At 47.8% G+C, this 26,567-nt stretch overlaps 1 protein-coding gene across 7 annotated transcripts in view; it reads right to left on the minus strand.

Moving 5' to 3' along the window:
- The window catches only part of tespa1 (thymocyte expressed, positive selection associated 1), a 146,994-nt gene that overhangs the window by 103,581 nt on the left and 16,846 nt on the right, over nucleotides 1–26,567 (minus strand). For 5 of the 7 annotated variants that reach the window (XM_038779631.1, XM_038779633.1, XM_038779632.1 and 2 more), the window contains one exon: nucleotides 16,939–16,981. The exons of the other annotated variants lie outside the window; for them this stretch is intronic. In XM_038779631.1, coding sequence (XP_038635559.1) covers nucleotides 16,939–16,981 — 43 coding nt within the window. The remainder of the gene's footprint in view (nucleotides 1–16,938; nucleotides 16,982–26,567) is intronic. 7 annotated transcript variants of the gene reach the window in all.

Raw genomic sequence — 26,567 nt, forward strand, 5'->3', positions numbered from 1 at the left:
TAAAAGGACAATTCATCAAACCGGTCAACAGGGTATTCGCTCGACATCTGCTGGCCACCAGAAAGCAGGTCCCCGGTGAGTCTCTAAGCCAATACGCCCGGGCCCTCTATGCCCTGGGGAGAGGTTGCTCCTGTGTAGCGGTCTCGGCTACAGAGCACATGGAGCTACTCATCAGAGACGCTTACGTGGCTGGGATGCTGTCTCCTGTGATCCGCCAGCGGATGCTGGAAAGAGACGAACTCAGTTTAACGGAGACGCTGACTCTCTCCGCCTCCCTGGAGGTCGCAGATCTAAGTGCTCGCACCTATGACCCTGGCCAGGCCTCCTGGTACGCTTCCCACCCGCCACCCGCTGCTCCCGACCTCCCTCAGGCTTGTGCCGCGCGACGCCCCGATAAATCCGCGGGGCCCCGCTGCTACTTTTGCGGGTACGCTAAACACCCTTGCTCGCGCTGCCCAGCCCACTCCGCCCTCTGTAAGAGCTGCGGGAAGAAGGGCCACTACTCCACGGTCTGCCAGGCCAAAACGCTGTCTGCAGCGCTTCTGGAAGCTGCACAGCACTCCCCCCCTCGCCCTCAGGCCTCTGCGAATGGCCTGTGTGCCTCTCTCTCTCCCCCAGGGCCCCCCCAGCCGCTCCCGACGCGAGCCCCGCCGGCCGACAAGCGCACCTCCCCGGCCCCTCCAGGTCTCTGCCTGCCCGCCGCGCGAATCTGCTCCCCCCGCCCCCGGGCCCCAGCGCCCGACCGGCTCGCCTCTCCGGGCCCCCCCGGTCCCTGCCTGCCCGCCTCGCGAATCTGCTCCCCCCGCCCCCGGCCTCCCGCACCCGGCCTGCGCGCCTTACCTCCTTCGCTCGCAGCTGATGCACCCGACTCGCCTCCTGCACCCGGCCTGCGCGCCTTACCCTTGCAGCTGATGCACCCGGCTCGCCTCCTGCACCCGGCCTGCACGCCTCACCTCATCCGCTCGCAGCGCCGGCAATGCTAGCCCCGCCCCCAGCGTCCACGAGGGCTTCCTGGGCGCCGCCATCTTGGGGCCCCGACCCCACATGCGGATCCTGGGCGCCGCCATCTTGGGGCGCAGACCTCACATATGGATCCTGGTTACCGACTTCTGGGTCTGCCACGCAAGGTCCCTCCAGCATCGACTCGGACGGCGACGATGGATTTTCTCCATGGCTCGCGGCCGTTCAACTCGACCAGTCTCGTCCACGCACGCTCGCCAAAACGACAACGCTGATCCACCTCAACGGCCACGAGACGGACTGCCTGCTGGACTCCGGGAGCACGGAAAGCTTTGTTCACCCTGACACGGTAAGACGCTGCGCGCTCCCTGTCCATCCCGTAACACACAAAATCGGTTTAGTCTCAGGTTCGCACTCCGTCCACATCACCGGGTGCTGCATCGCGGACCTCACGTCCAAGGGAAGGTTTTTAAAAATTATAAATTCCTTGTCCTCCCTGACCTTTGCGCACCGGCACTCCTAGGACTGGACTTCCAGTGCAACCTGCAGAGCTTGACTTTTCAATTCGGCGGCCCTATATCCCCCTCACTGTCTGCAGCCTCGCGTCCCTCAAAGTGGACCCCCCCTCCCTGTTTGCTAACCTCACCCCCGATTGCAAACCCGTCGCCACACGGAGCAGACGGTACAGCGCCCAGGACCGGTCCTTCATCAGGTCCGAGGTCCAGAGGTTGCTGACAGAAGGGGTCATCGAGGCCAGCAACAGCCCCTGGCGAGCCCAAGTGCTGGTGGTCCCGACGGGGGAGAAAAACCGGATGGTCATCGATTATAGCCAAACCATCAATCGGTTTACGCAACTGGACGCGTATCCTCTCCCCCGTATTTCTACCATGGTAAACGAGATCGCGACATACAAGGTCTTCTCCACTGTGGACCTTAAGTCCACTTACCACCAGCTCCCCATCCACGCGAGTGACCGACTGTACACCGCGTTCGAGGCTGATGGGCGCCTCCACCACTTCCTTAGGGTTCCGTTTGGTGTCACAAATGGGGTCTCGGTCTTCCAACGGGAGATGGACCGAATGGTCGACAAGTACGGATTACGGGCTACCTTCCCGTATCTTGATAATGTCACCATCTGCGGCTACGACCAGCAGGACCATGACGCCAACCTCCAGAAATTCCCCCAAACCGCAAAACTCCTTAACCTCACGTACAATAAGGATAAATGCGTGTTTAGCACCGACCGCCTAGCCATCCTCGGCTACGTAGTGCGTAACGGAGTGATAGGCCCCGACCCCGAACGCATGCGCCCCCTGATGGAACTCCCTCTCCCCACTACCCCCAAATCCCTCAAACGCTGCCTGGGGTTCTTCGCATACTACGCCCAATGGGTTCCCAATTACGCTGACAGGGCCCGTCCCCTCATGCAAACCACGACCTTCCCGCCGTCGACGGAGGCCTGCCAGGCCTTTAGCCGCATCAAAGCGGACATCGCAAAGGCCACGATGCGCGCAATCGACGAGGCCCTCCACTTCCAGGTCGAGAGCGACGCATCAGAGGTGGCTCTGCGGCCACCCTGAACCAAGCGGGCAGACCCGTGGCCTTCTTCTCCAGAACTCTCTAGGCTTCCGAACTCCGCCACCCCTCTGTGGAAAAGGAAGCCCAGGCCATAGTCGAAGCCGTGCGACATTGGAGGCACTATTTGGCCAGCAGGAGGTTTACCCTCCTCACAGACCAACGGTCAGTGGCCTTTATGTTTGATAATGCACAAAGGGGCAAGATCAAAAATGACAAGATTTTACGGTGGCGAATCGAGTTGTCCACGTACAACTATGATATCTTGTATCATCCTGGGAAGCTCAATGAGCCTCCTGATGCCCTGTCCCGCGGTACCTGCGCCAGCACGCAGACAGACCGCCTCCGCTCCCTCCACGCAGACCTCTGCCATCCAGGGATGACCCGTTTCTACTATTTCATTAAGGCCCGCAACCTGTCCTACTCCATCGAGGAAGTCAGGTCAGTAACCCGTGACTGCCACATCTGCGCCGAGTGCAAACCGCACTTCTATTGCCCCGAGCGCGCACACCTGATCAAAGCATCCCGCCTCTTCGAACGTCTTAGCATTGACTTCAAGGGGCCCCTTCCCTCTAACAACCGCAACATTTACTTCCTGGTGGTTATCGACGAATACTCCCACTTCCCCTTCGCCATTCCCTGTCCCGACATGACCACATCGACCGTCATTAAGGCCCTACTCTCCATCTTCTCACTGTTCGGCTATCCCGCGTACATCCACAGCGATCGGGGGTCCTCATTTATGAGCGACGAGCTGCGTCAATTCCTGCTCGACAGAGGCATCGCCTCTAGCAGGACGACCAGCTATAACCCTCGGGGTAACGGACAGGTCGAGCGGGAGAATGGTACCATCTGGAAGACCATACTACTGGGCCTCCGGTCCAGAAATCTCCCTATTTCCCGATGGCAAGGGGTGATCCCCGATGCCCTACACTCTATCCGCTCACTCCTCTGTACCGCAACTAATCAGACGCCTCATGGACGTCTTCTGGTTTTCCCCAGGAAGTCATCCTCCGGATCCCCTCTCCCGACTTGGCTGGTCACCCCCGGGCCCATCTTGCTCCAGAAGCATGTGCGGGTGCACAAGTCCGACCCGTTGGTGGAGCATGTCCAGTTACTCCACGCTAACCCGTAGTACGCGTATGTGGAGTACCCCGACGGTCGGCAGGACACGGTCTCCCTCCGGGACCTGGCACCCGCCGGCGTGCGGCCCCCCCCACCACAGACCCCCCCTCCCCTTTTTCACGCCAGCACCCCACTCAGCTTCCCCATCCCTCATCCATGGCGTCTCCGCGGCCAGCTCAGGTGACGGAGACTACTCGAAGTCCATCGCTCCCGGACTCCAGGACATCAGCAGGACCATCGGCCGATCCGACGTCAACTCCTCCACTGCGGCGTTCTGCCAGGACGTCAAGGACCACCAAAAGACTGATCAAATCCTTCTAGAGTTCTACAGCCCCATGGACCTTTTTTTTGTAAATATCGTTATGTCTGGGCCAGTGGGAAGCCCCCAAATTCGATAAGGGTAAGGAGAGAAAATTTATTCTCCCGACCGCTACTCATATCACCAGTTCTCCCCCCCCCCCCCCCCCACCCCCCCACCCTGGGTCTCGTTCACACCCCCCCCCCCGCCTTCCTTCTCCGCAAGGGGTGAATGTGGTGATATGATCTGCATACTTGTCTGCCATTGGGCCAGAACGTCGGCTTACCATTGGCCCTGGTCGGTCATGTGCCTCTCGACCGATTGGCCGAGAGGCTGAGTTAACCACGCCTCTATTAACGAGGTATAAATGGTCAGACGCCTGACGATCGTCCCTTTCCATTGTAGACGATCGCAGAGCTGTGTTCTAGTCAATTAAAGCCAGACATTGGTAAATCACTCGCCTCGCGTACAATTGATGGTACATCACCGCCTCATCTCTGATGTTATGTGCCTTCACCTTTGGGAGCAGCACGGTAGCATTGTGGATAGCACAATCGCTTCACAGCTCCAGGGTCCCAGGTTCGATTCCGGCTTGGGTCACTGTCTGTGTGGAGTCTGCACATCCTCCCCGTGTGTGCGTGGGTTTCCTCCAGGTGCTCCGGTTTCCTCCCACAGTCCAAAGATGTGCAGGTTAGGTGGATTGACCATGATAAATTACCCTTAGTGTCCAAAATTGCCCTTAGTGTTGGGTGGGGTTACTGGGTTATGGGGATAGGGTGTTAACCTTGGGTAGGGTGCTCTTTCCAGGAGCCGGTGCAGACTCGATGGGCCGAATGGCCTCCTTCTGCACTGTAAATTCTATGGCTATGAAACTCTATGACATTTTGCACCAATCTGCTATGAGGTACCTTAGTCAAGCGCTTTACTGAACTCCATGTAAACAACACGCACTGCCCTTCCCTCAATGATCATCTTTGTCACCTCCTCAAAAAACTCATTCAAGTTAGTGAGGCACAGATTTATTAAAGGAAAATGAGCCATTAGATTCATTATGATACAGAAGATTATTCAGCCCATTGAGATCTTAGAGTTTGATAAATCTGATCTTGTTTTTGATGAGGTCATGGAAAGGGTTAATGAGAACAATGTGGTTCAGAGACTTTCAAACACATTGACAAATTGTAATATGAGAAAAATTTAAAGTTCATGGAATTAAAGAGACAGTGGCAGAATTGATATAAAATTGGCAAAAGAATATGACGCAGAAAGTTAAGATGAATGCAAAAACGTATTGTTGCTCCTGGAAATTTGAAATAAAAAACAAAAATGCAGCAAATGCTCAGAAGGTCAGGCTGTGAAAAAAAAGTTAATGTTTCAGGTCGTAACCCTTCAAGAGTTGTGGTGAATGTCTGTTTTACGGCTTGGAGGAAAGTTCATGGTGCTGATACCCTGGGTCAGTATTAGGCCCAATGCTTTTTTAGATATATATTAATTATGTATTATATTAATAATGTGGAGTTGGGTACATAAGGTGTAATTTCAAAATATCTGGATGACACAAAACAAAGATGTGCAACAAGCATTGAGGAAAATAGTTGTGCACGTCAGAAAGGTATGGGTGCAGGTAATGTACAGATAGAATCATAGAATTTACAGTGTAGAAGAAGGCTATTCGGCCCATCCCATCGAGTCTGCACCAGCCCTTGGAAAGAGCACCCTTACTTCAGCCATTGCCGCCTCCCTATCCCTGTAACCCAGTCACTCCACCTAACCTTTTACGCTAAGGGGCAATTTAGCATGGCCAATCCACCTAACCTGCACATCTTTAAACTGTGGGAGGAAACCGAAGCACCTGGAGGAATCCCACGCAGACAGCAGGAGAACATGCAGACTCCGCACAGACGGTGACCCAAGCCGGGAATCGAACCTGGGACCCTGGAGTTGTTAAGCAACTGTGCTAACCATTATGCCATCATGCCGCATGGCACGGTATAATCACTGTGTAATAAAGATGTAATTTTAACTGATTTAATGGGAGACAGATTGGGACCAGAACCCAACTATTTGCATTTGATAAAACTGTGAGGAAAGGTTACAGCACCACAGAAGTGATGACACTGGCCAGTAGAGAGTGTTTAAGTTAAAAGCAAGCTTTAATTTGAACACAGAATTAAGCACATCAGCAACAAGGAAATAGCTTTACAATTGCAACATCTTGCTTCCTGAAACGTGCCTCAACATTCCAATGAATCAACCTATATATTTCAAATACCACTTATGTATAAAGTTAATACCCAGATTTAACTTGGTGTAGAGCCCCGAGGACCAGGATGGAAACCTTCTGCTTAGCTTCATAGAACATAGAACACAGAAAAATATAGCACAGAACAGGCCCTTCGGCCCACGATGTTGTGCCGAACTTTTGTCCTAGATTATGAACAAATCAATCTACACCCCAGCATTCTACCGTAATCCATGTACCTATCCAATAGCCGCTTGAAGGTCCCTAATGTTTCCGACTCAACTACTTCCACAGGTAGTGCATTCCATGTCCCCACTACTCTCTGGGTAAAGAACCTACCTCTGACATCCCCCCTATATCTTCCACCATTTATCTTAAATTTTTGTCCACTTGTAATGGTTTGTTCCACCCGGGGGAAAAGTCTCTGACTGTCTACTGCATCTATTCCCCTGATCATCTTATAAACCTCTATCATGTCACCCCAGGCAACATCCTGGTAAATCTCCTTTGTACCTTTTCCAAAGCTTTCACATCCTTCCTAAATGAGGCGACCAGGACTGCACACAGTACTCCAAATATGGCCTTGGTAAGGATTTGTACAGCTGCATCATCACCTCACGCCTCTTAAACTCAATCCCTCTGTTAATGAACGCAAGCACACCATCGGCCTTCTGCATAGCTCTATTCACTTGAGTGGCAACTTTCAAAGATCTATGAACATAGACCCCAAGATCTCTCTGCTCCTCCACATTGCCAAGAACCCTACCGTTAACCCTGTATTCCGCATTCATATTTGTCCTTCCAAAATGGACAACCTCACACTTTCAGGGTTAAACTCCATCTGCCACTTCTCAGCCCAGTTCTGCATCCAACCTATGTCTCTTTACAGCCGACAACAGCCCTCCTCACTATACACAACTCCAAAAATCTTCGTAACGTCTGCAAATTTACTGACCCACCCTTCAACTCCCTCATTAATGAAAATCACAAACAGCAGAGGACCCAGAACTGATCCTTGCGGTATGCCACTGGTAACTGGGTTCCAGGCTGAATATTTGCCATCAACAACCACTTTCTGACTTCTATTGGTTAGCCAGTTCGTTATCCAACCGGCCAAATTCCCCACTATCCCATGCCTCCTTACTTTCTGCACAAGCCTACCATGGGGAACCTTATCAAATGCATTACTAAAATCCATGTACACTACATCCACTGCTTTACCATCATCCACGTGCTTGGTCACCTCCTCAAAGAATTCAATAAGACTTGTGAGGCAAGACCTACCCCTCACAAATCCGTGCTGACTATCCCTAATCAAGCAGTGTCTTTCCAGAAATCCTATCCCTCTGTACCCTTTCCATTACTTTGCCCACCACCAAAGTAAGTCTAACTGGCCTGTAATTCCCAGGGTTATCCCTATTCCTTTTTTTGAACAGGGGCACGACATTTGCCACTCTCCAATCCCCTGGTACCACCCCTGTTGAGAGTGAGAATGAAAAGATTATTGCCAACGACTCCACAATTTTATCTCTTGCTTCCCATAGAATCCTTGGATATATCCCGTCAGGCCTGGGGGACTTGTCTATCCTCAAGTTTTTCAAAATGCCCAACATATCTTCCTTCCTAACAAGTATCTCCTCGAGCTTACCAGTCTGTTTTACACTGTCCTCTTCAACAATATGGCCCCTCTCATTCGTAAATACTGAAGAAAAGTATTCGTTCATGACCTCTCCTATCTCTTCAGACTCAATACACAAACTCCCGCTACTGTCCTTGATCGGACCTACCCTTACTCTAGTCATTTTCATATTTATCACATATGTGTAAAAAGCCTTGGGGTTTTCCTTGATTCCACCCGCCAAAGATTTTTCAGCCCCTCTCTTAGCTCTCCTAATCCCTTTCTTCAGTTCCCTCCTGGCTATCTTGTATCCCTCCAGCACCCTGTCTGAACATTATTTCCTCAGCCTTACACAAGTCTCCATCTTCCTCTTAACAAGACATTCAACCTCTCTTGTCGACCATGGTTCCCTCACTCGACCATCTCTTCCCTGCCTGGACAGGGACATACATATCAAGGAAACGTAGTATCTGTTCCTTGAACAAGTTCCACATTTCAATTGTGTCCTTCCCTGACAGCCTATGTTCCCAACTTAGTTCTTGTCTGACAGCATCGTATTTACCCTTACCCCAATTGGAAACCTTGCCCTGTTGCACGCACCTATCCCTCTCCATTACGAAAGTGAAAGTCACAGAATTGTGGTCACTATCTCCAAAATGCTCCCCCACTAACAAATCTATCTTGCCCTGGTTCATTACCAAGTACCAAATCCAATATGGCCTCCCCTCTGGTCGGACAATATACAAACTGTGTTAGAAAAGCTTCCTGGACACAATGCACAAACACCACCCCATCCAAACTATGTGATCTAAAGAGTTTCCACTCAATATTTGGGAAGTTGAAGTCACCCATGACTACCACCCTGTGACTTCTGCACCTTTCCAAAATCTGTTTCACAATCTGTTCCTCCACATCTCTGCTGCTATTGGGGGGCCTATAGAAACTTTCCCTGCAAAATTACGGATTCCCTCACTTTCAATCACAGCTCTAACAGACACATTTTAACCCGGGTTTTAATAATATTACTGAAAAAATACAAACTATGAAGTATGACAATTAGTTATATTCATCGCACAGTGGCATCGTGGCATTGTTGCTTGACTAGTAATCCAGAGCCCCAGGATATTCCTTTGAGGACTTGGGTTTGAACCCACTATGCAGACGGTGAAATTTGAATTCAATAAGATTCTGGAATTAAAAGCCTAATAATTTTTATTTATTTATTTAAAATCTTTTTAAAAATAAAGTTACAGTACCCAATTTATTTTTTCCAATAAAGGGGCAATTTTAGCATGGCCAATCCACCTAGCCTGCGCATCTTTTGGGTTGTGGGGACGAAACCCACGCAAACATGGGGAGAATGTGCAAACTCCACACGGAACAGTGACTCAGAGCTGGGTCGAACCTGGGACCTCGGGGCCATGAGGCTGCAGGGCTAATCCACTGCGCCACCATGATGCACTTTAAAAGCCTAATAATGATCGATTGTTGTAAAAACCCATCTGGTTCATTAATGCTATTCTTCCTTTGTCTGACTCCAGACCCACAGAAATGTGGTTAACATTTAGTTGCCCTCAGGGATGGGTAATAAATGCTGGCTTATCCAGCGATACCCACATCTCATGCACAAATAAAGAAAATTCAACACAGATTTAACAAGTGTGAAATAATTCATTTGTGTAGTCAGAATGAAGAAAATCAATATAAACCCAATTATACAATTTTAGAGTTACAAAGAACAAAGAGCAAAGAGCAAAGAACAATACTGCACAGGAACAGGCCCTTGGGCCCTCCAAGCCTGCGCCAATTCGTGTCCTATCTAGACCAACCGTCTGAATCCTTCTATACGCCATCTGTTCAGCAGGCACGACCCAGATAAGTCTTAAAAGTCGTTAACTATCTGTCTCAATCACCTCACTTGGTTTTTCCCTCATTCATTAGTGGGATGCCAACTATGCTCATCCCTAATCGCACTTGAGAATAAGGTGGTGAGCTGCCTTCTTGAATGGCTGCAGTCAATGAGGTGTAGGTACACCCAGAGTGCTGTATGGGAGGGAATTAGAACCATAGAATTCCTGCAGTGCAGAAGGAAGCCATTTGACCCAACAAGTCTGCACTGACCCTCTGAAAGAAACCCTAACTAAGCTCACTTCCTGCCCTGACACGATAACATAGAACATAGAACATTACAGCGCAGTACGGGCCCTTCGGCATTCGATGCTGCGCCGACCTGTGAAACCATCTGAAGCCTATCTGACCTACACTATTCCATTTTCATCCATATGTCTATCCAGTGACCACTTAAATGCCCTTAAAGTTGGCGAGTCCACTACTGTTGCAGGCAGGGCGTTCCACACCCCTACTACTCTCTGAGTAAAGAAACTGCCTCTGACATCTGTCCTATATCTACCACCCCTCAATTTAAAGCTATGTCCCCTCGTGTTGGTCATCACCATCCGAGGAAAGAGACTCTCACTGTCCACCCTATCTAACCCTCCAACTATCTTATATGTCTCTATTAAGTCACCTCTCAGCCTTCTCCTCTCTAACGAAAACAACCTCAAGTCCCTGAGCCTTTCCTCATAAGACCTTCCCTCCATATCAGGCAACATCCTAGTAAATATCCTCTGAACCCTTTCCAAAGCTTCCACATGTTTTCGTTAGAGAGGAGAAGGCTGAGAGGTGACTTAATAGAGACATATAAGATAGTCAGAGGGTTAGATAGGGTGGACAGTGAGAGTCTTTTTCCTCGGATGGTGATGACCAACACGAGGGGACATAGCTTTAAATTGAGGGGTGAGAGATATAGGACAGATGTCAGAGGCAGTTTCTTTACTCAGAGAGTAGTAGGGGTGTGGAACGCCCTGCCTGCAAAAGTAGTAGACTCGCCAACTTTAAGGGCATTTAAGTGGTCACTGGATAGACATATGGATGAAAATGGAATAGTGTAGGTCAGATAGGCTTCAGATGGTTTCACAGGTCGGCGCAACATCGAGGGCCGAAGGGCCCGTACTGCGCTGTAGTGTTCTATGTTCTATGTTCTATCCTTCCTATAATGTGGTGACCAGAACTGCACGCAGTACTCCAGGAGCGGCTGCACCAGAGTTATGTACAGCTGCAGCATGACCTTGTGGCTCCGAAACTCAATCCCCCTACTGATAAAGGCTAGCACACCATATGCCTTCTTAACAGCCCTATTAACCTGGGTGGCAACTTTCAGGGATTTATGTACCTGGATGCCGAGATCTCTCTGTTCATCTACACTACCAAGAATCTTGCCATTAGCCCAGTACTCTGCATTCCTGTTACTCCTTCCGAAGTGAACCACCTCACACTTTTCTGCATTAAACTCCATCTGCCACCTCTCAGCCCAGCTCTGCAGCTTATCTATGTCCCTCTGTATCCTATAACATCCTTCAGCACTATCCACAACTCCACCGACCTTCGTGTCATCTGCAAATTTACTACCCCATCCTTCTTCACCCTCTTCCAGGTCATTTATAAAAATGACAAACAGCAGTGGCCCCAAAACAGATCCTTGCGGTACACCACTAGTAACTGAACTCCAGGATGAACATTTGCCATCAACCACCACCCTCTGTCTTCTTTCAGCTAGCCAATTACTGATCCAAACCACTAAATCACCTTCAATCCCATACTTCCTTATTTTCTGCAATAGCCTACCGTGGGGAACCTTATCAAACGCTTTACTGAAATCCATATACACCACATCAACCGCTTTACCCTCATCCACCTGGTTGGTCACCTTCTCAAAAAACTCAATAAGGTTTGTGAGGCATGACCTACCCTTCACAAAACCGTGTTGACTATCGCTAATCAACTTGTTCTTTTCAAGATGATTATACATCCTATCTCTTATAACCTTTTCCAACATTTTACCCACAACCGAAGTAAGGCTCACAGGTCTATAATTACCAGGGTTGTCTCTACTCCCCTTCTTGAACAAGGGGACAACATTTGCTATCCTCCAGTCTTCCGGCATTATTCCTGTCGACAAAGACGACATAAAGATCAAGGACAAAGGCTCTGCAATCTCCTCCCTGGCTTCCCAGAGAATCCTAGGATAAATCCCATCTGGCCCAGGGGACTTATCTATTTTTACATTTTCCAAAATTGCTAACACCTCCTCCTTGTGAACCTCAATTCCATCTAGCCTGGTCGACTGAACCTGAGTATTCTCCAAAACAACATTGTCTTTTTTCAGTGTAAACACTGATGAAAAATGTCCATTTAATGCTTCCCCTATCTCCTCTGATTCCACACACAACTTTCCACTACTCTCCTTGATTGGTCCTATTCTTACTCTAGTTATTCTTTTGTTCCTGATATACCTATAGAAAGCCTTAGGGTTTTCCTTGATCCTATCCGCCAATGACTTTTCGTGTCCTCTCCTCGCTCTTCTTAACTCTCCCTTTAGGTCCTTCCTGGCTAACTTGTAACTCTCAAGTGCCCTAACTGAGCCTTCATGTCTCATCCTAACATAAGCCTTCTTCTACCTCTTGACAAGTGCTTCAACTTCCTTAGTAAACCACGGTTCCCTTGCTCGACAACTTCCTCCCTGCCTGACAGGTACATTCTTATCAAGGACACGCAGTAGCTGCTCCTTGAAAAAGCTCCACATTTTGATTGTACTCATCCCCTGCAGTTTCCTTCCCCATCCTATACATCCTAAATCTTGCCGAATAGCATCATAATTGCCTTTCCCCCAGCTATAATTCTTGCCTTGCGGTATATACCTATCCCTGCCCATCGCTAAAGTAAACATAACCGAATTGTGATCACTATCACCAAAGTACTCACCTACATCTAAATCTAACACTTGGCCGGGTTCATTACCCAGTACCAAATCCAATGTGGCCTCGCCCCTTGTTGGCCTGTCTACATACTGTGTCAGAAAACCCTCCTGCACACATTGCACAAAAACTAACCCATCTATAGTACTCGAACTATAGTATTTCCAGTCAATATTTGGAAAGTTAAAGTCCCCCATAACAACTACCCTGTTACTCTCGCTCCTGTCGAGAATCATCTTTGCAATCCTTTCCTCTACATCTCTGGAACTATTCGGAGGTCTATAGACAACTCCCAACAGGGTGACCTCTCCTCTCCTGTTCCTAACCTCGGCCCATACTACCTCAGTAGACGAGTCCTCAAACGTCCTTTCTACCCGTGTAATACTTTCCTTGATTAACAATGCCAACCCCCCCCCCCCTCTTTTACCATCTTCTCTGTTCTTACAGAAACATCTAAATCCTGGAACCTGCAACAACCATTCCTGTCCCTGCTCTACCCATGTCTCCGAAATCGCCACAAAATCGAGATCCCAGGTACCAACCCATGCTGCAAGCTCACCCACCTTATTCCGGATGCTCCTGCCGTTGAAGTAGACACACTTCAAACCAGCGTCTTGCTTGCCGGTGCCCTCTTTCGAACTTTTAACCCTATCCCTGACCTCACTACTCTCGACATCCTGTACACTGGGACTACAATTTAGGTTCCCATCCCCCTGCTGAATTAGTTTAAACCCCCCCGGTAACCTATGATCCTACTTAATCTGCACATCCCCGGACACTAAGGGGCTTTCCATGGCCAATCCATCTAACCTCACAGCTTTTGACTGTGGGAGGAAACTGTAGCACCCGGAGGAAACCCATGCAAACACAGGGAGAAGGTGCAAACTTCACACAGTCAACCAAGGCTGGAATTGAACCCAGATCCCTGGTGCTGTGAGACAGCAGTGCTAATCATTGTGTTCGTTTGCCGTCCTAAAACAAATTCCAGGATTTTGACTCAGTGACAGTGAAGGAATGGTGATACATTTCCAAGTCAGGATGGTGAGTGACTTGGAGGGGAGCCTCCAGGTGGTGGTGTTCCAATATGACTATTGCATCTGTCCTTGTAGATGATAGTGGTCATAGGTTAGGAAGGTGCTGCCTTGAACTGTCTGGCAGAAAGGACAGGAAGATACAACATAGACTTAATGATACTGGTTCTAAAGTGGGCGTAAGGTCAATGTGCAGAGATCGTTGAAGGGGCAGGGTATATTTAGAGGAAAATTAGCAAAGTATATGCGATCTTTAGCTTCATAAATCAAGGTAGTTGAGTACAAAAGTGGAGAAATTATATTGAACTTTACACAACTCTGTTTAGATTCAGAACAAGTCCAGTTATGGTCATTACACATTAGGAAGGAGGTGAGGGCCGTTGAGAGAATACAAAAGGAGATTTACCAGAATAGTTCCAGAAATGAGAGATTTTAGTTACAAAGTTGGATTGGAAAAACAGGGTATGTTCTCCCTGGAGACCTAATGGGATATTCGATAGACAATGATCGTTTTAGATAAGATCGACAGAGAAAAGCTGATGATAAAAAGACGAGGAGATACAGATTTAAGGAAGAAATGCAAGGAAGAAATTTGGTGGAAATTCTACCGTGAGCAGGAAGGTTTTGGAAATTGCTGACCACAATGTGCTGGAAGCAGAGATGATCAATGATTTTAAAAGGAAATTGAATGAACATTTACAAGGTTAAAGGGATAGAGTAGGAGAGTGAGACAGCCCTGAGGAAAGTTGCTTGTATTTGATGGGCTGAATTGTCTCCTTTTGTACTGTTATGACTCTGACTCTAATAATAATAATCTTTAATAATAATCTTTATTGTCACAAGTAGGCATACATTAACACTGCAATGAAGTTACTGCGAAAACTGAACTGCTTATCTGGAATTATTAAAATTTAGTGAGCCTACAATCCACATTCCAGCGCCTGTTCGGGTACACAGAGGGAGAATTCAGAATGTCCAAATTACCTAATAGCTCGTCTTTTGGGACTTGTGCGAGGGAACCGGAGCACCCGGAGGAAACCTACACAGACATGGGGAGAATGTGCAGACTCCACACAGGCAGTGGCCCAAGCCGGGAATCGAACCTCGGACCCTGGAGCGGTGAAGCAACAGTGCTAACCACTGTGCTACGCTGCTGCTAATAGAAGTGTTCAAAATAATGAGGGGTTTTGATGGAGTAAATATGGAGAAACAGTTTCATAATCAGGAAGGAAATGTATTCTAAGTGTTCATTTAAGAACCAAAGATGAGATGAGAATTAATTAATTTATTGTTAATGTGTCGTGGAATGCTGAGCCTGAAAAGGTGATGGAACCAGCACGGTAGCGCAGTGATTAGTACTGTTGCTTCAGAGCTCCAGGGTCTCAGGTTCGATTTCCGGCTTGGGTCACTGTCTGTGCGGAGTCTGCACATTCTTCCTGTGTCTGCGTTTCCTCCGGGTGCTCCGGTTTCCTCCCACAGTCCAAAGATGCGCAGGTTAGGCGGATTGGCCATGCTAAATTGCCCTTAGTGTCCAAAAAGGTTAGGTGGAGTTACTGGGTTATGGGGATAGGATGGAGGTAGGGTGCACTTTCCGGGATTCGATGCAGACTCAATGGGCCGAATGGCCTCCATTTCACTGCAAATTCTATAATTCTAAGCTCATTCCTCAAAAGCAGTTGTTAGAATCATAGACAGTTACAGCAGGGAGCCAGCTGTACTGTGCAAACTCTCTGAGAGGGCTGTTGTTCCTAGTGCCATATCCCTGCTTTTTGTCCACCATCTTTCACGACCCTCATCCTCAGGAGCCTGTCCAACTCCCTTTCAGATAATTTAGGGAATGACCTTCAACCACTTGTTTAAGCAGAAGGTTTAAGATCCTGACAAATCTGAAAAAATCATTCCTGACTTCCCCATCAAGAATTTTTCCACAGAGCTTTCAATCTATTACCTATGATTATTGACTGACTCACCAGAGGCATCAACCTTTCTCTATTCCACCAATATCTCTTGAAAACCTATTTGAAGGGGTCAGATTTACATGGTTACAGGGAAACGAGAGAATGAGGATTAGTTGGATGTTCTGTCAAAGAGCAGGGACAATGAGCTTCTTTCAGTAATGAAAGAACAAAGAACAAAAAACAAGGAAAAGTACAGTAAGAAGTCTTACAACGCCAGGTTAAAGTCCAACAGATTTGTTTCAAATCACTAGCTTTCGGAGCGCAGCTCCTTCCTCACCTGAAGAAGGAGCAGTGTTCCGAAAGCTAGTGATTTGAAACAAACCTGTTGGACTTTAACCTGGCGTTGTAAGACTTCTTACTGTGCTCACCCCAGTCCAACGTGGCATCTCCACATCACGAAAAGTACAGCACAGGAACAGGCCCTTCGACCCTCCAAACCTGCACCGATCATGCTGCCCGACTAAACTAAAATCTTCTACACTTCCGTGGTCTGTACCCCTCTATCCCCATCCTATTCATGTATTTATCAAGATGCCCTTTAAACGTCACTATTGTCCCTGCTTCCACCACCTCCTCCGGCAGTGAGTTCCAGACACCCACTACCCTCTGTGTAAGAAATGTGCCTCGTACATCTGCTCTAAATCTTGCCCTTCGCACCTTAAACCTATGCCCCCTAGTAATTGACCCATCTGCCCTGAGAAAAAGTCTCTGACTATCCACTCTGTCTATGCGTCTCATAATTTTGTTGACTTCTATCAGGTCGCCCCTCAACCTCCTTTGTTCCAGTGAGAACAAACCAAGTTTATTCAACCTCTCCTCATAGCTAATGCCCTCCATACCAGGCAACATGATGGTAAATCTGTTCTGCACCCTCTCTAAAGCCTCCACATCCTTCTGGTAGTGTGGCTACCAGAATTGAACTCTATACTCCAAGTGTGGCCTAACTAAGGTTCTATGCAGCTGCAACATGACGTGCCAATTTTTATACTCAATGCCCCGGCCAATGAAGGCAAGCATGCCGTATGCCTTCTTGACTACCTTCTCCACCTGTGTTGCCCCTTTCAGTGACTTGTGGATCTGCACACCTAGATCTCTCTGACTGCACACCTAGATCTCTCTGACTGCACACCTAGATCTCTCTGACTGTACACCTAGATTTCTCTGACAAGACAAGAGTTACTTCCGTACAGCTCCTGAAAAGTTCTAACATGCCCTGAGATGTTAACTTGCTTTTTCCCAGCGCAGGTGCCAGAGTATGATCTGCTTTTATTTCGGATTTCAGAATGGAAAAAGCTTCAGGTTCGGTCATCATCTTACCCACAATCCTCCAGCCAACTCTTTATTTTGTCAACTGAATCCCCTGTGAAAACAAACAGGAAATAAACAGTCAGCAAGTGTCAAAGGGACACTGTCACATAACTCCTCCTCACTGCTCCTGTGCTGTTCCTCGTGTCTTAATAAAGCTCGTAGTCTCAAAGGTGGAAAAGATGATTTATTGTGAATTCGTTCTGTCTTCAGAGCTTAACTTACGGCTACCTCAAATGCTGCCTGCCTGTGTCTGTGTCTTGCTACCAGTTCTCCCTTCCGTGAAGTGTCTCCTCACTTCCTGTCCCTGTGTATTTATAGCTCTGCCGTGCTCCCTCTAGTGCTTGCTCAGTTGTATTGCATCTATACTGATACGCAATCACCACATCCTCCCTTTTTCTTTACATAGTTTCTGTACATCGTTAAAGAAAATTGTACAAAACAGTTAGATTACTTATGATATTTGCACCTATACAAGTGATGGTGCTATTGCATATTTTACAAAGCCAATTTATATTTATGAGTCCTATCTTAATAAAAACATTTATGAGTACAAACTTGATAAATTTGTTCACTGAGTGTTTTTCTTTTTTTGTTGTTGACGGGGTGATATTGATATTGCAACTCCGTTGTGAATGTTATCGGTGTTCTTGTTATTTTAAGTAACCAATACGTCATCCTGAGGTGTTTGCATAGTCGAACCACTGATGTTGACTGACATGGCCTTTTTTCTGTGCTTGTGGTATCAATTTAGTATGTCATCTGCCTTGAAAGCTGGTGTGCTTGCTTGTTCTGGAGCAGATGTGAGTTTGTGCGATTCGTTGTCATCCGTGGCATGTTTGTAGTCTTGTCATTGTTTTGCATGGTCGAACCACTGATGTTGACTGACATGGACTTTTTTCTGTGCTTATGGTCCTTCATGTGCAGAGTTGTACCATTTTGTACAAGTCGTTGTTTCATTGCTGTTGTTTCTGTTTCTGCAGTGCTTCTTGTGATTTTTGTTGTTCTTATCACGCTTCATGTTGCTTTTGTTTTTGCTGTTGTTGTTCTCGTTTATGCAGTGCTTCTTGCGATTTTTGTTGTTCTTATTGCGCTTCATGTTGCTTTTGTTCTTGCTGTTCTCATTTCTGTTGTGCTTCTTGTGGCTTTTGTTTTTCTTGTTATGCTCAATGAATGTCCCGTGTGGATAATTTGAGTCATTGTCACAGTTATTGGTGTGAATGTCCTTTGTGGAATCTGTTACATTAAACGTTTCATTTAGAGAATGGTGAGAATGATCTGATGTTGCATTGATGCTGGTGACATCAGTCATTTGTGGTGGATTTGATTCCTCGTCTTGGCGCTCCTCTTCCGGAGTCAAAATCTTCATGATTTCAATTGACGTGGTCTCTCTGGACTCTTGGCGCTCCTCTTCTGGAGTCAAAATCTTCATGGTTTCTATTGACGTGGTCTCACTGGACTCTTGGTGCTCCTCTTCCGGAGTCAAAATCTGCATGGTTTCTATTGGCGTGGTCTCTCTGGACTCTTGGGTGGCCCTACTCTGTGCTTCTGTACAGACAAGCTGAGAACTGTCAGTCTCGCTGTGATCCTGTACCTCCTGTATGTCGAGTGTGATCACCTTGTCACTGTTTTCGCATGCAGTGGGTAGATGTACATGGTCTTCTTCTTGATTATGTGAGCATTGATAGGCTTTCATAGTCTGCTTGCGGTTGCTCAGATACGGCGGGTTGACCTTCATGGTCTTGTTCATGCATGGTGTTCGCCAACGAGTGTTTGCTTGCTTCCCTTTTGGAGTCTTTCATCACTCTGACTGTGGAACCTGTCATCGCTCTCTGTGTGGAGTCTTTCTGTGCTCTCTGTGTGGCGTCGTCTTCGTTTTGGGTATTGCTGTCATCCAATGTATCGACGCTCTGCCATGGCACCATGGTGTTGGATTCATCTACCACGAGTAGATTCGTGTTGAGCTTTGCAACCGTGTCGCTGATGCAAGGATCAGCATATCCGAATAACTCAGCCATGTCTGAGTAGTATTGTTCGAAAACCAAATCATCTTTTTTTGCTTCGGATTTGGTATCGTTGTCTTCATCATCTTTTGCATATCCAAATAACTCAGCCATGTCTGAGTAGTATTGTTTGAAAAACAAATCATCTTTTTTAGTTTTGGAATTTTTTTTGTTCTCTTCACTTTGGGTGGTGCAGACTGCTTTTTCCAGGGTGTGTGAGAGTTATTTTCAACAGCTGGTTTAAATTCAGGCGTTTTTCTGTCTACTAAGGCAAGAAAATTTGGTTTTACAATTTTCGGGCATTTCCGTTTTAAGTGGGCGTGGTCCGGATCCTCAGACGTCATGACGCTCATGACTTCATGCGTAGGAATCAATCGCGCATGTGCAAATTGATCTTCCTTTACTGTGCGGTTTTGTGTCCACTGCGCATACGCGGCTTGTTCATGTGCATATCGATCCGCGACCAAAACGTTTAAACTGTGCATGCGCATCTTGCACATTGTAGGCTCACTAAATTTTACAAATTCCAGTAAAGCAGTTCAGTTTTCATGACGTTAACAATTTATTCTGAAGACAATGAATGAAATGGCGTACATTCCGCAAAGGAAAGAATCATTAAGGGACACACGGTCAGTAAGGGACACATCAGTAACAGACCCACGATTAAACTACTGTGGCGGGGAGGTGGGAACTGGAACAGCAGGCCAGTAAGTGTAGAGACTTGGGAAAAAAGTGAGACTGAGATAAACATATCGCAGAGTAAGAGCTGGCAGAAGGAAGCCGCAGGGCACAGCGTAGGGCTGGAATGCGTTTGCTTCCATGCAAGAAGTATAACAGGTAAGACAGATGACCTGAGAGCCTGGGTTACTGCATGGAACTATGATGTATTTGCAATTACTTAGACATGATTAAATGAGGGACAGACTGGCAGCTTAACATTCTGGGATTTTGTTGTTTGAGATGGGACAGAAGGGGAAACAAAAGAGGTGGGGGAGTTGTATTGCTGATTACAGCTGCGTTGAGGGAGGACACATTGGAGGGATTTTGTAGTAAGGCATTATGGGTGGAACTCAGGAATAAGAAGGGTGAAATCACAAAGTTAGGAGTGTATTATAGGCCTCCCAACAGCTCTCAGAAGACAGAGGAGCAGTTGTGATAAAAGCAGGGCGATTTTAACTGCCCCCATATTGACTAGGAATCCCTTCCAGCCAGGTGCTCGGATGGAGATCAATTTGTTAGATGTGTCGAGGAGGGCTTTTTGATGCAGTATGTTGCCAATCCAACCAGGGAGGGGGCCAAACTATAGACTAGGTATTGGGGAATGCTCCAGGCCAGGTGATTGATGTTTCAGTGAGGGAGAATTTTGGGCTTCGTAACCATAATTCCATAAGATTTTGGATAGTCATGGAGAAGGACAAGAATGGCCTGCAGAAAAAAATAAATAAAAAAGATTTCCAAATTAGCCAATACTCTGGGCGTGAGGTTTGCTCGAGCTCTTCAGGAGGGTTTAAACTAGTTTGGCAGGGGGATGGGAACCAGAGCTACGGATGACAGGATATGGGGTGCAATTCTCCCAAAGGGAGCCAAACAGCCGACGCCAGAGTGAAACCCGGAGTGTTTCACTCCGGCATCGGAGTCCGCTCCTTGCCCCCTATTCTCTCCCCCCCCCCCCCCCCCCCCCCCCGGCCAGGGGGCTAGGAGCGGCGGTGCGTGAATCTTGGGCGCCAGGCCTTGACGCTTGCATCAAAGCGGCACGCCGGGAATGATGCGGCCGGTGGCGCCTAAGTGACGTCAGCTGCGCATGCGCGGTTGCCGTCTTCCCCTCCGCTGCCCGCAAGACATGGCAGCTTGATCTTGCGGGGTTGCGGAGGGAAAAGAGTGCGTCTTTTAGAGATGCCGGCCCGACGATCGGTGGGCACCGATCGCGGGCTAGACACCTCCTGAACACGCCCGTGGTGCTCGATCCTCCCTCCGCCCCCCACAGGCCCCACACACAGATGTCTCGGTGGGAGAGCATTTCGGTGACAGTGACCACAATCCCTTGACCTTTACCACAGTCATGGAGAGGGATAGGAACACAAGTATAGGATGGTATTTAATTGGGGGAGGGGAAATTATACTGCTATTAGACAGGAGCTGAGGAGCATACATTGGGAACAGATGTTCTCAGGGAAATGCACAACAGTAATGTGCGGTGTTGTTTAAGGAGCACTTGCTGTGAGTCCTGGATAGTTTTGTCCCACTGAGACAACGAAGGAATGGTGAGGTGAAGGAGCTTGGATGACAAGAGAAGTGGAGCTTCTAGTCAAGAGGAAGAAGGAAGTTTATGTAAGGTTGAGGAAGCAAGGATCTGGCACGGCTCGAAAGGGTTACAAGTTAGCCAGGATGGAACTCAAAAATGGACTTAGGAGACCTAGAAGGGGGCATGAAAAAGCCCTGGTGGGAAGGAATAGGGGAAACTCCAAGGCGTTCTACACATATGTGAGAAATAAGAGAATGGTCAGAGTGAGAGTAGGGCCGATCAGGGATAGTGGAGGGAACTTGTGCCTGGAATCTGAGGAGGTAGCTGAGGCCCTAAATTAATATGTTGCTTCAGTACTCATGAGAGAGATGGACTTTGTTACTCGTGAGAACAGCGTGATCCAGATAGATAGGCTCGAACAGGTTGATATTAAGAAGGAGGATGTGCTGGGAATTTTGAAAAGCATCAGGATAGATAAGTCCCCTGGGCCAGACAGGATATATCCAAGGTTGTCAGGGCAAGGGAGGAGATTGCTGCGCTATTGGCGATGATCTTTGCGTCCTCACTCTCCACTGAGTAGGACCAGATGATTGGAGGAAGCCAAAATGTTGTTCCCCTGTTCAAGAAAGGGAATACGGAAATCCCTGGGAATTACACTAAAGAGATATCAGAAGCAATGGCCACTAAAGTGTTCAATGAACCCACAGGAACCCACGGTCATAGCAACCAACAGAACAGAGCAATGCCCCATATGGGAGGAAGAGTTGAGGAAATATTTAAAGAGGAAAGGATAGCCCCTTTGGTCCAATTTTTGTGCAAATGGTGAGTCAGGTCCAGGCAGCATAGGGCAAACCTGGTGGGACAATCTAAGTGAGGTCCATGTGGTAGTCACCACTGTTGTATTGTATGTATGAGGTATATTATGGTACAGGTATGGGGGTAGATCCTGTCATAATTTACACATAAGTATATGATGGAGCAGAGACACACACTGACTGACACACTGCAAGACGAATCAACACACACAACACGACAGCCAATCACCAGATAGGGCATGGTCACTATAAAGCCAGAGAGCACTAGTTTTCCCGCTCATTCAGGATGCAGCCTCTGAGACAGACAGAGCCCGCAGTCAGTAGCGCAAGCATCTACCATGTGCTAGCAGTATAGGCTGGTCGGGTTTTGCATAGGTCTTCAGTCAATCTAACATAGTGTCGATCCACAGTGCAAGTATGTTTAATAGGTCATAAGAACATAAGAACATAAGAACTAGGAGCAGGAACAGGCCATCTGGCCCCTTGAGCCTGCTCCACCATTCAATGAGATCATGGCTGATCTTTTGTGGACTCAGCTCCACTTTCCGGCCCGAACACCAGAACCCTTAATCCCTTTATTCTTCAAAAAACTATCTATCTTTTCCTTAAAAACATTTAATGAAGGAGCCTCAACTGCTTCACTGGGCAAGGAATTCCATAGATTCACAACCCTTTGGGTGAAGAAGTTCCTCCCAAACTCAGTCCTAAATCTGCTTCCCCTTATTTTGAGGCTATGCCTCCTGGTTCTGCTTTCACCCGCCAGTGGAAACAACCTGCCCGCATCTATCCTATCTATTCCCTTCATAATTTTATATGTTTCTATAAGATATCCCCTCATCCTTCTAAATTCCAACGAGTATAGTCCCAGGCTACTCAACCTCTCCTCGTAATCCAACCCTAGTGAATCTCCTCTGCACACCCTCCAGTGCCAGTACGTCCTTTCTCAAGTAAGGAGACCAAAACTGAACACAATACTCCAGGTGTAGCCTCACTAACACCTTATACAATTGCAGCATAATCTCCCTAGTCTTAAACTCCATCCCTCTAGCAATGAAGGACAAAATTCCATTTGCCTTCTTAATCACCTGTTGCACTTGTAAACCAACCTTCTGTGACTCATGCACTAGCACACCAGGTCTTTCTGCACAGCAGCATGCTTTAATATTTTATCATTTAAAAAATAATCCCATTTGCTGTTATTCCTACCAAAATGGATAACCTCACATTTGTCAACATTGTAAGGTTATCCATTTTGGTTATTAAGGTTATATTAAGGTTATTCATAGTTAAATAAAATCGAGTTGTACTTCTACAAGTGTTGGTAGCCTGTCTATGTTACTGCTAGGGTAAACACAGTCTTCACAGATCCAGAGTACCCAACACATCAGATCCCTGCCTGCTGGCTCCACCCAGTAGGCAGGGTATAAATGTGTGGGCTCTCCGAGCTGCAGCCATTTCGGCAGCAGCTGTGGGAGGCTACACATCTGTTGGAAATAAAGCCTCGATTACACTCTACTCTCGTCTCATCTTAATTGATAGTGCATCAGTCCATAAAAAAAATGTAACAAAGGTTCGAAAGCTGATCGTAATAGTGTCCTGTTTGGCACAGTTGGGAGGAAACCGGAGCACTCGGAGGAGACCCACGCCACTCCACACAGACAGTGACCCAAGCCGGGAATTGAATCTGGGACCCTGGTGCTGTGAAGCAACAGTGCTAACCACTGTGCTACTGTGCCGCCCATGTATTCACCACAACACCATATTTCCACAATATAATCTGCGCCTGTAACTCCCCAATCTTATCTACTGTACTTTCCGCATTCATATACATGCACAGTAACCCTGATTTTGATGTCATTACTTTCTCCCTTACACCGACTTCATTAACTTATTATTCTCTATACTTGTATTTTCTGTCCCTCCCAGTGTTTTATACATCCTAGTATTCCTCTCTAATGTTTCCTCTTGGCTCCCACACCCCTGCTGAGTTAGTTTAAAAGCTTCCCGACAGCACCAGCAAAACACTTGCAAGAAACTAAGCTCCAGCTCTGTTTAGATACATCCAGTCCGACTTGTACAGGTGCCATCTCCCATTACTACTTTTGATCCGACTTGTTAAATTTCTACCTAACTCCCGAAATTCTGATTGCAGGACCACAGCCCCTTCCTTCCTAAGTTATTGGTACTAATGTGGACCACAACCTCTGGCTTTTTAGGGATGACCTGTTAGAGATCTACAAGATTTTGATGGGCATGGATAGAGTGGATGGGCAGGCACTCTTTCCCAGAGTGGAGGGTTCAATCACCAGGGTGTTATATCCCTTGTCTTCTTCTTCAAGTAGCCAAAGATATCGTGTTGACAAAGAACATAAAACTATGGGCGGGATTTTCTGACCCCGCACCGGGTCGGAGTATCACCGGGGGGTCGCATGAATTGCGCCACACCGCCCCGATGCCGGGACGCGTTACTCCGCAGAGCGTAGAATCGGTGCCATTGGGGCCAGAGTGGTCTATGCAGTGCCGGTCAGGGGCCGCTCTGTGGCCCCCCGCGATTCTCCGGCCTGGATGGGCCGAGCGGCCGTAAACAAAAATCTGAGTCCTGCTGTGCCGTTCTAACCTGCTCTGAGCCGGCAGGACCTCGGCGATGAAGGGTTGGGTGGCGGCCAGTGGGGGGGGGGGGGGCGGGGGGGGGGGGGGGGCTGGGGGAGAGAGCCTCTGATGTGGCCTGGCTCACGATTGGGGCCCACCGATTGGAGGGCCGGCCTCTCTGGCTGGGGGCCTCCTTTCTTACGCGCCATGTTGAAGGGGGCTGGCGCGTTGAAGGAGTCCACTATACATGCGCGCGTTGGCGCAGGTGCCACTGTGCATGTGCATTGTTCGCGCCGGGATCAGCAGCTGGGGCGGCATGACCCGCTCCAGTGCCTTGCTGGCCCCCTGTAGGGGCCAGAATTAGTCCTGGTGGTGGCCCGTTCATGCCGTCGTAAAACGCGAAGGTGTTTACGTGGACGGCATGGATGAGACAATCCCGCCCTACATGTTTAAATCAAAACTAATTTATTTTACACGACTTAACTTGATTAGGTTCGCACACTCTACTGAGTAACAGTTAAAAAAACAATAGTACTGAATCTGTGATACCATAATTAATAATCTCTCTAATATATAATTAGGGACTGGTCTAGTACAGGGCTAAATCGCTGGCTATTAAAGCAGAGCAAGGCAGGCCAGCAGCACGGTTCAATTCCCGTACCAGCCTCCCCGAACATGTGCTGGAATGTGGCGACTAAGGGCTTTTCACAGTAACTTCATTGAAGCCTACTTGTGACAATAAGCGTTTTTCATTTCCATTTCATTTCACATAAACTATACTCTAACTCAACTTCACGCTATCCTTCCGCATCGAATTATCCAACAGCCTCCCCTGCATGCCTGGAGACGCAGCCTTTTATAAGATCACTTAGCGATGCCACTAGTGTTGATATACATGAACATCATCTAGTTAACCCTTTACTATACTTGGACTAGACATATCAATACACAGGAAGGATAGGTTTAAGGTCCGTGGGGCAAAGTTTAGAGGAGATGTGCGAGGCAGTATTTTTACGCAGAGGATGGTGAGTGCCTGGAATGCGTTGTCAGGGGAGATTGTGAAAGCGGATACAATAACGGTGTTCAAAAGGCACCTTGACAAACATATGGAAGTGCTGAGGGTTTTGGCAAAGGTTGGTATCATGACCGGTACAGGCTTGGAGGGCCAAAGGGCCTGTTTCTGTGCTGTATTGTTCTTTGTTCTTTTCGCCCTCCCCTAGAGGAATGTCCTGCAGCTGCACTGTGACATCCTTGGTCCTCGCACCGGGGGGGGCAACATACCATCCTGGAGTCAGGTGTACAGCCACAGAAACACCCGCCTATTCCCCTCACACATGAATCCCCGATCACTATTGCGCTTCTCTTCTTCTTCCTCCCTCCTGTACAGCTGAGTTACTTGTGGTGCCACAAACCTGGCTCTGACTGCACTCCTCTGGGGAACCAGTGTCATCACAAACTTCCAAAACAGAAAGTCAATTTGTGAGCCGGACCCCAGCGAATTCCTGCACTATTTGCCAAGTTCTCGTGGACTACCTGGTGGTCACCCACTCCCTCTCTGCCTCCTTGCCCTTAAGCTGCTGTGTGACCACCTTTCTGAATGTGTTATCCACGTAGCTCTCAGCATCGTGGATGCACCACAGTGACTCCGGGCACCGCTCGAGCTCTGAAAGCCGGAGCTCAGGTTTCTGCAGCTGGCAGCACTTCCTGAACATATGGTCGCCCAGGACACCGGTAAGGTTCATGACTATGTGCATATCACAGGACACAGTCGACTCAACTGAGCTGCCCTGCCATATCTTAACTTTACTTCTCTTGTGTTAACACTATTCTGTTTCAATTGCTAATATTACCTCACTATGTAGGCCCTAACTTTTCCTTATTCCAGATGCTAGCGTTTTAACATACTACCCCTTAAACTGAGCATTTAGCAGCCAATCCACTTACCAGTTTCCTGTGATGTCACAGTTGTCTTTTTCTTCCCTCCCCCACTGC

The sequence above is a fragment of the Scyliorhinus canicula genome, chromosome 19 (assembly GCF_902713615.1).
Source record: "Scyliorhinus canicula chromosome 19, sScyCan1.1, whole genome shotgun sequence".
In the NCBI taxonomy this organism is placed as follows: domain Eukaryota; kingdom Metazoa; phylum Chordata; class Chondrichthyes; order Carcharhiniformes; family Scyliorhinidae; genus Scyliorhinus; species Scyliorhinus canicula.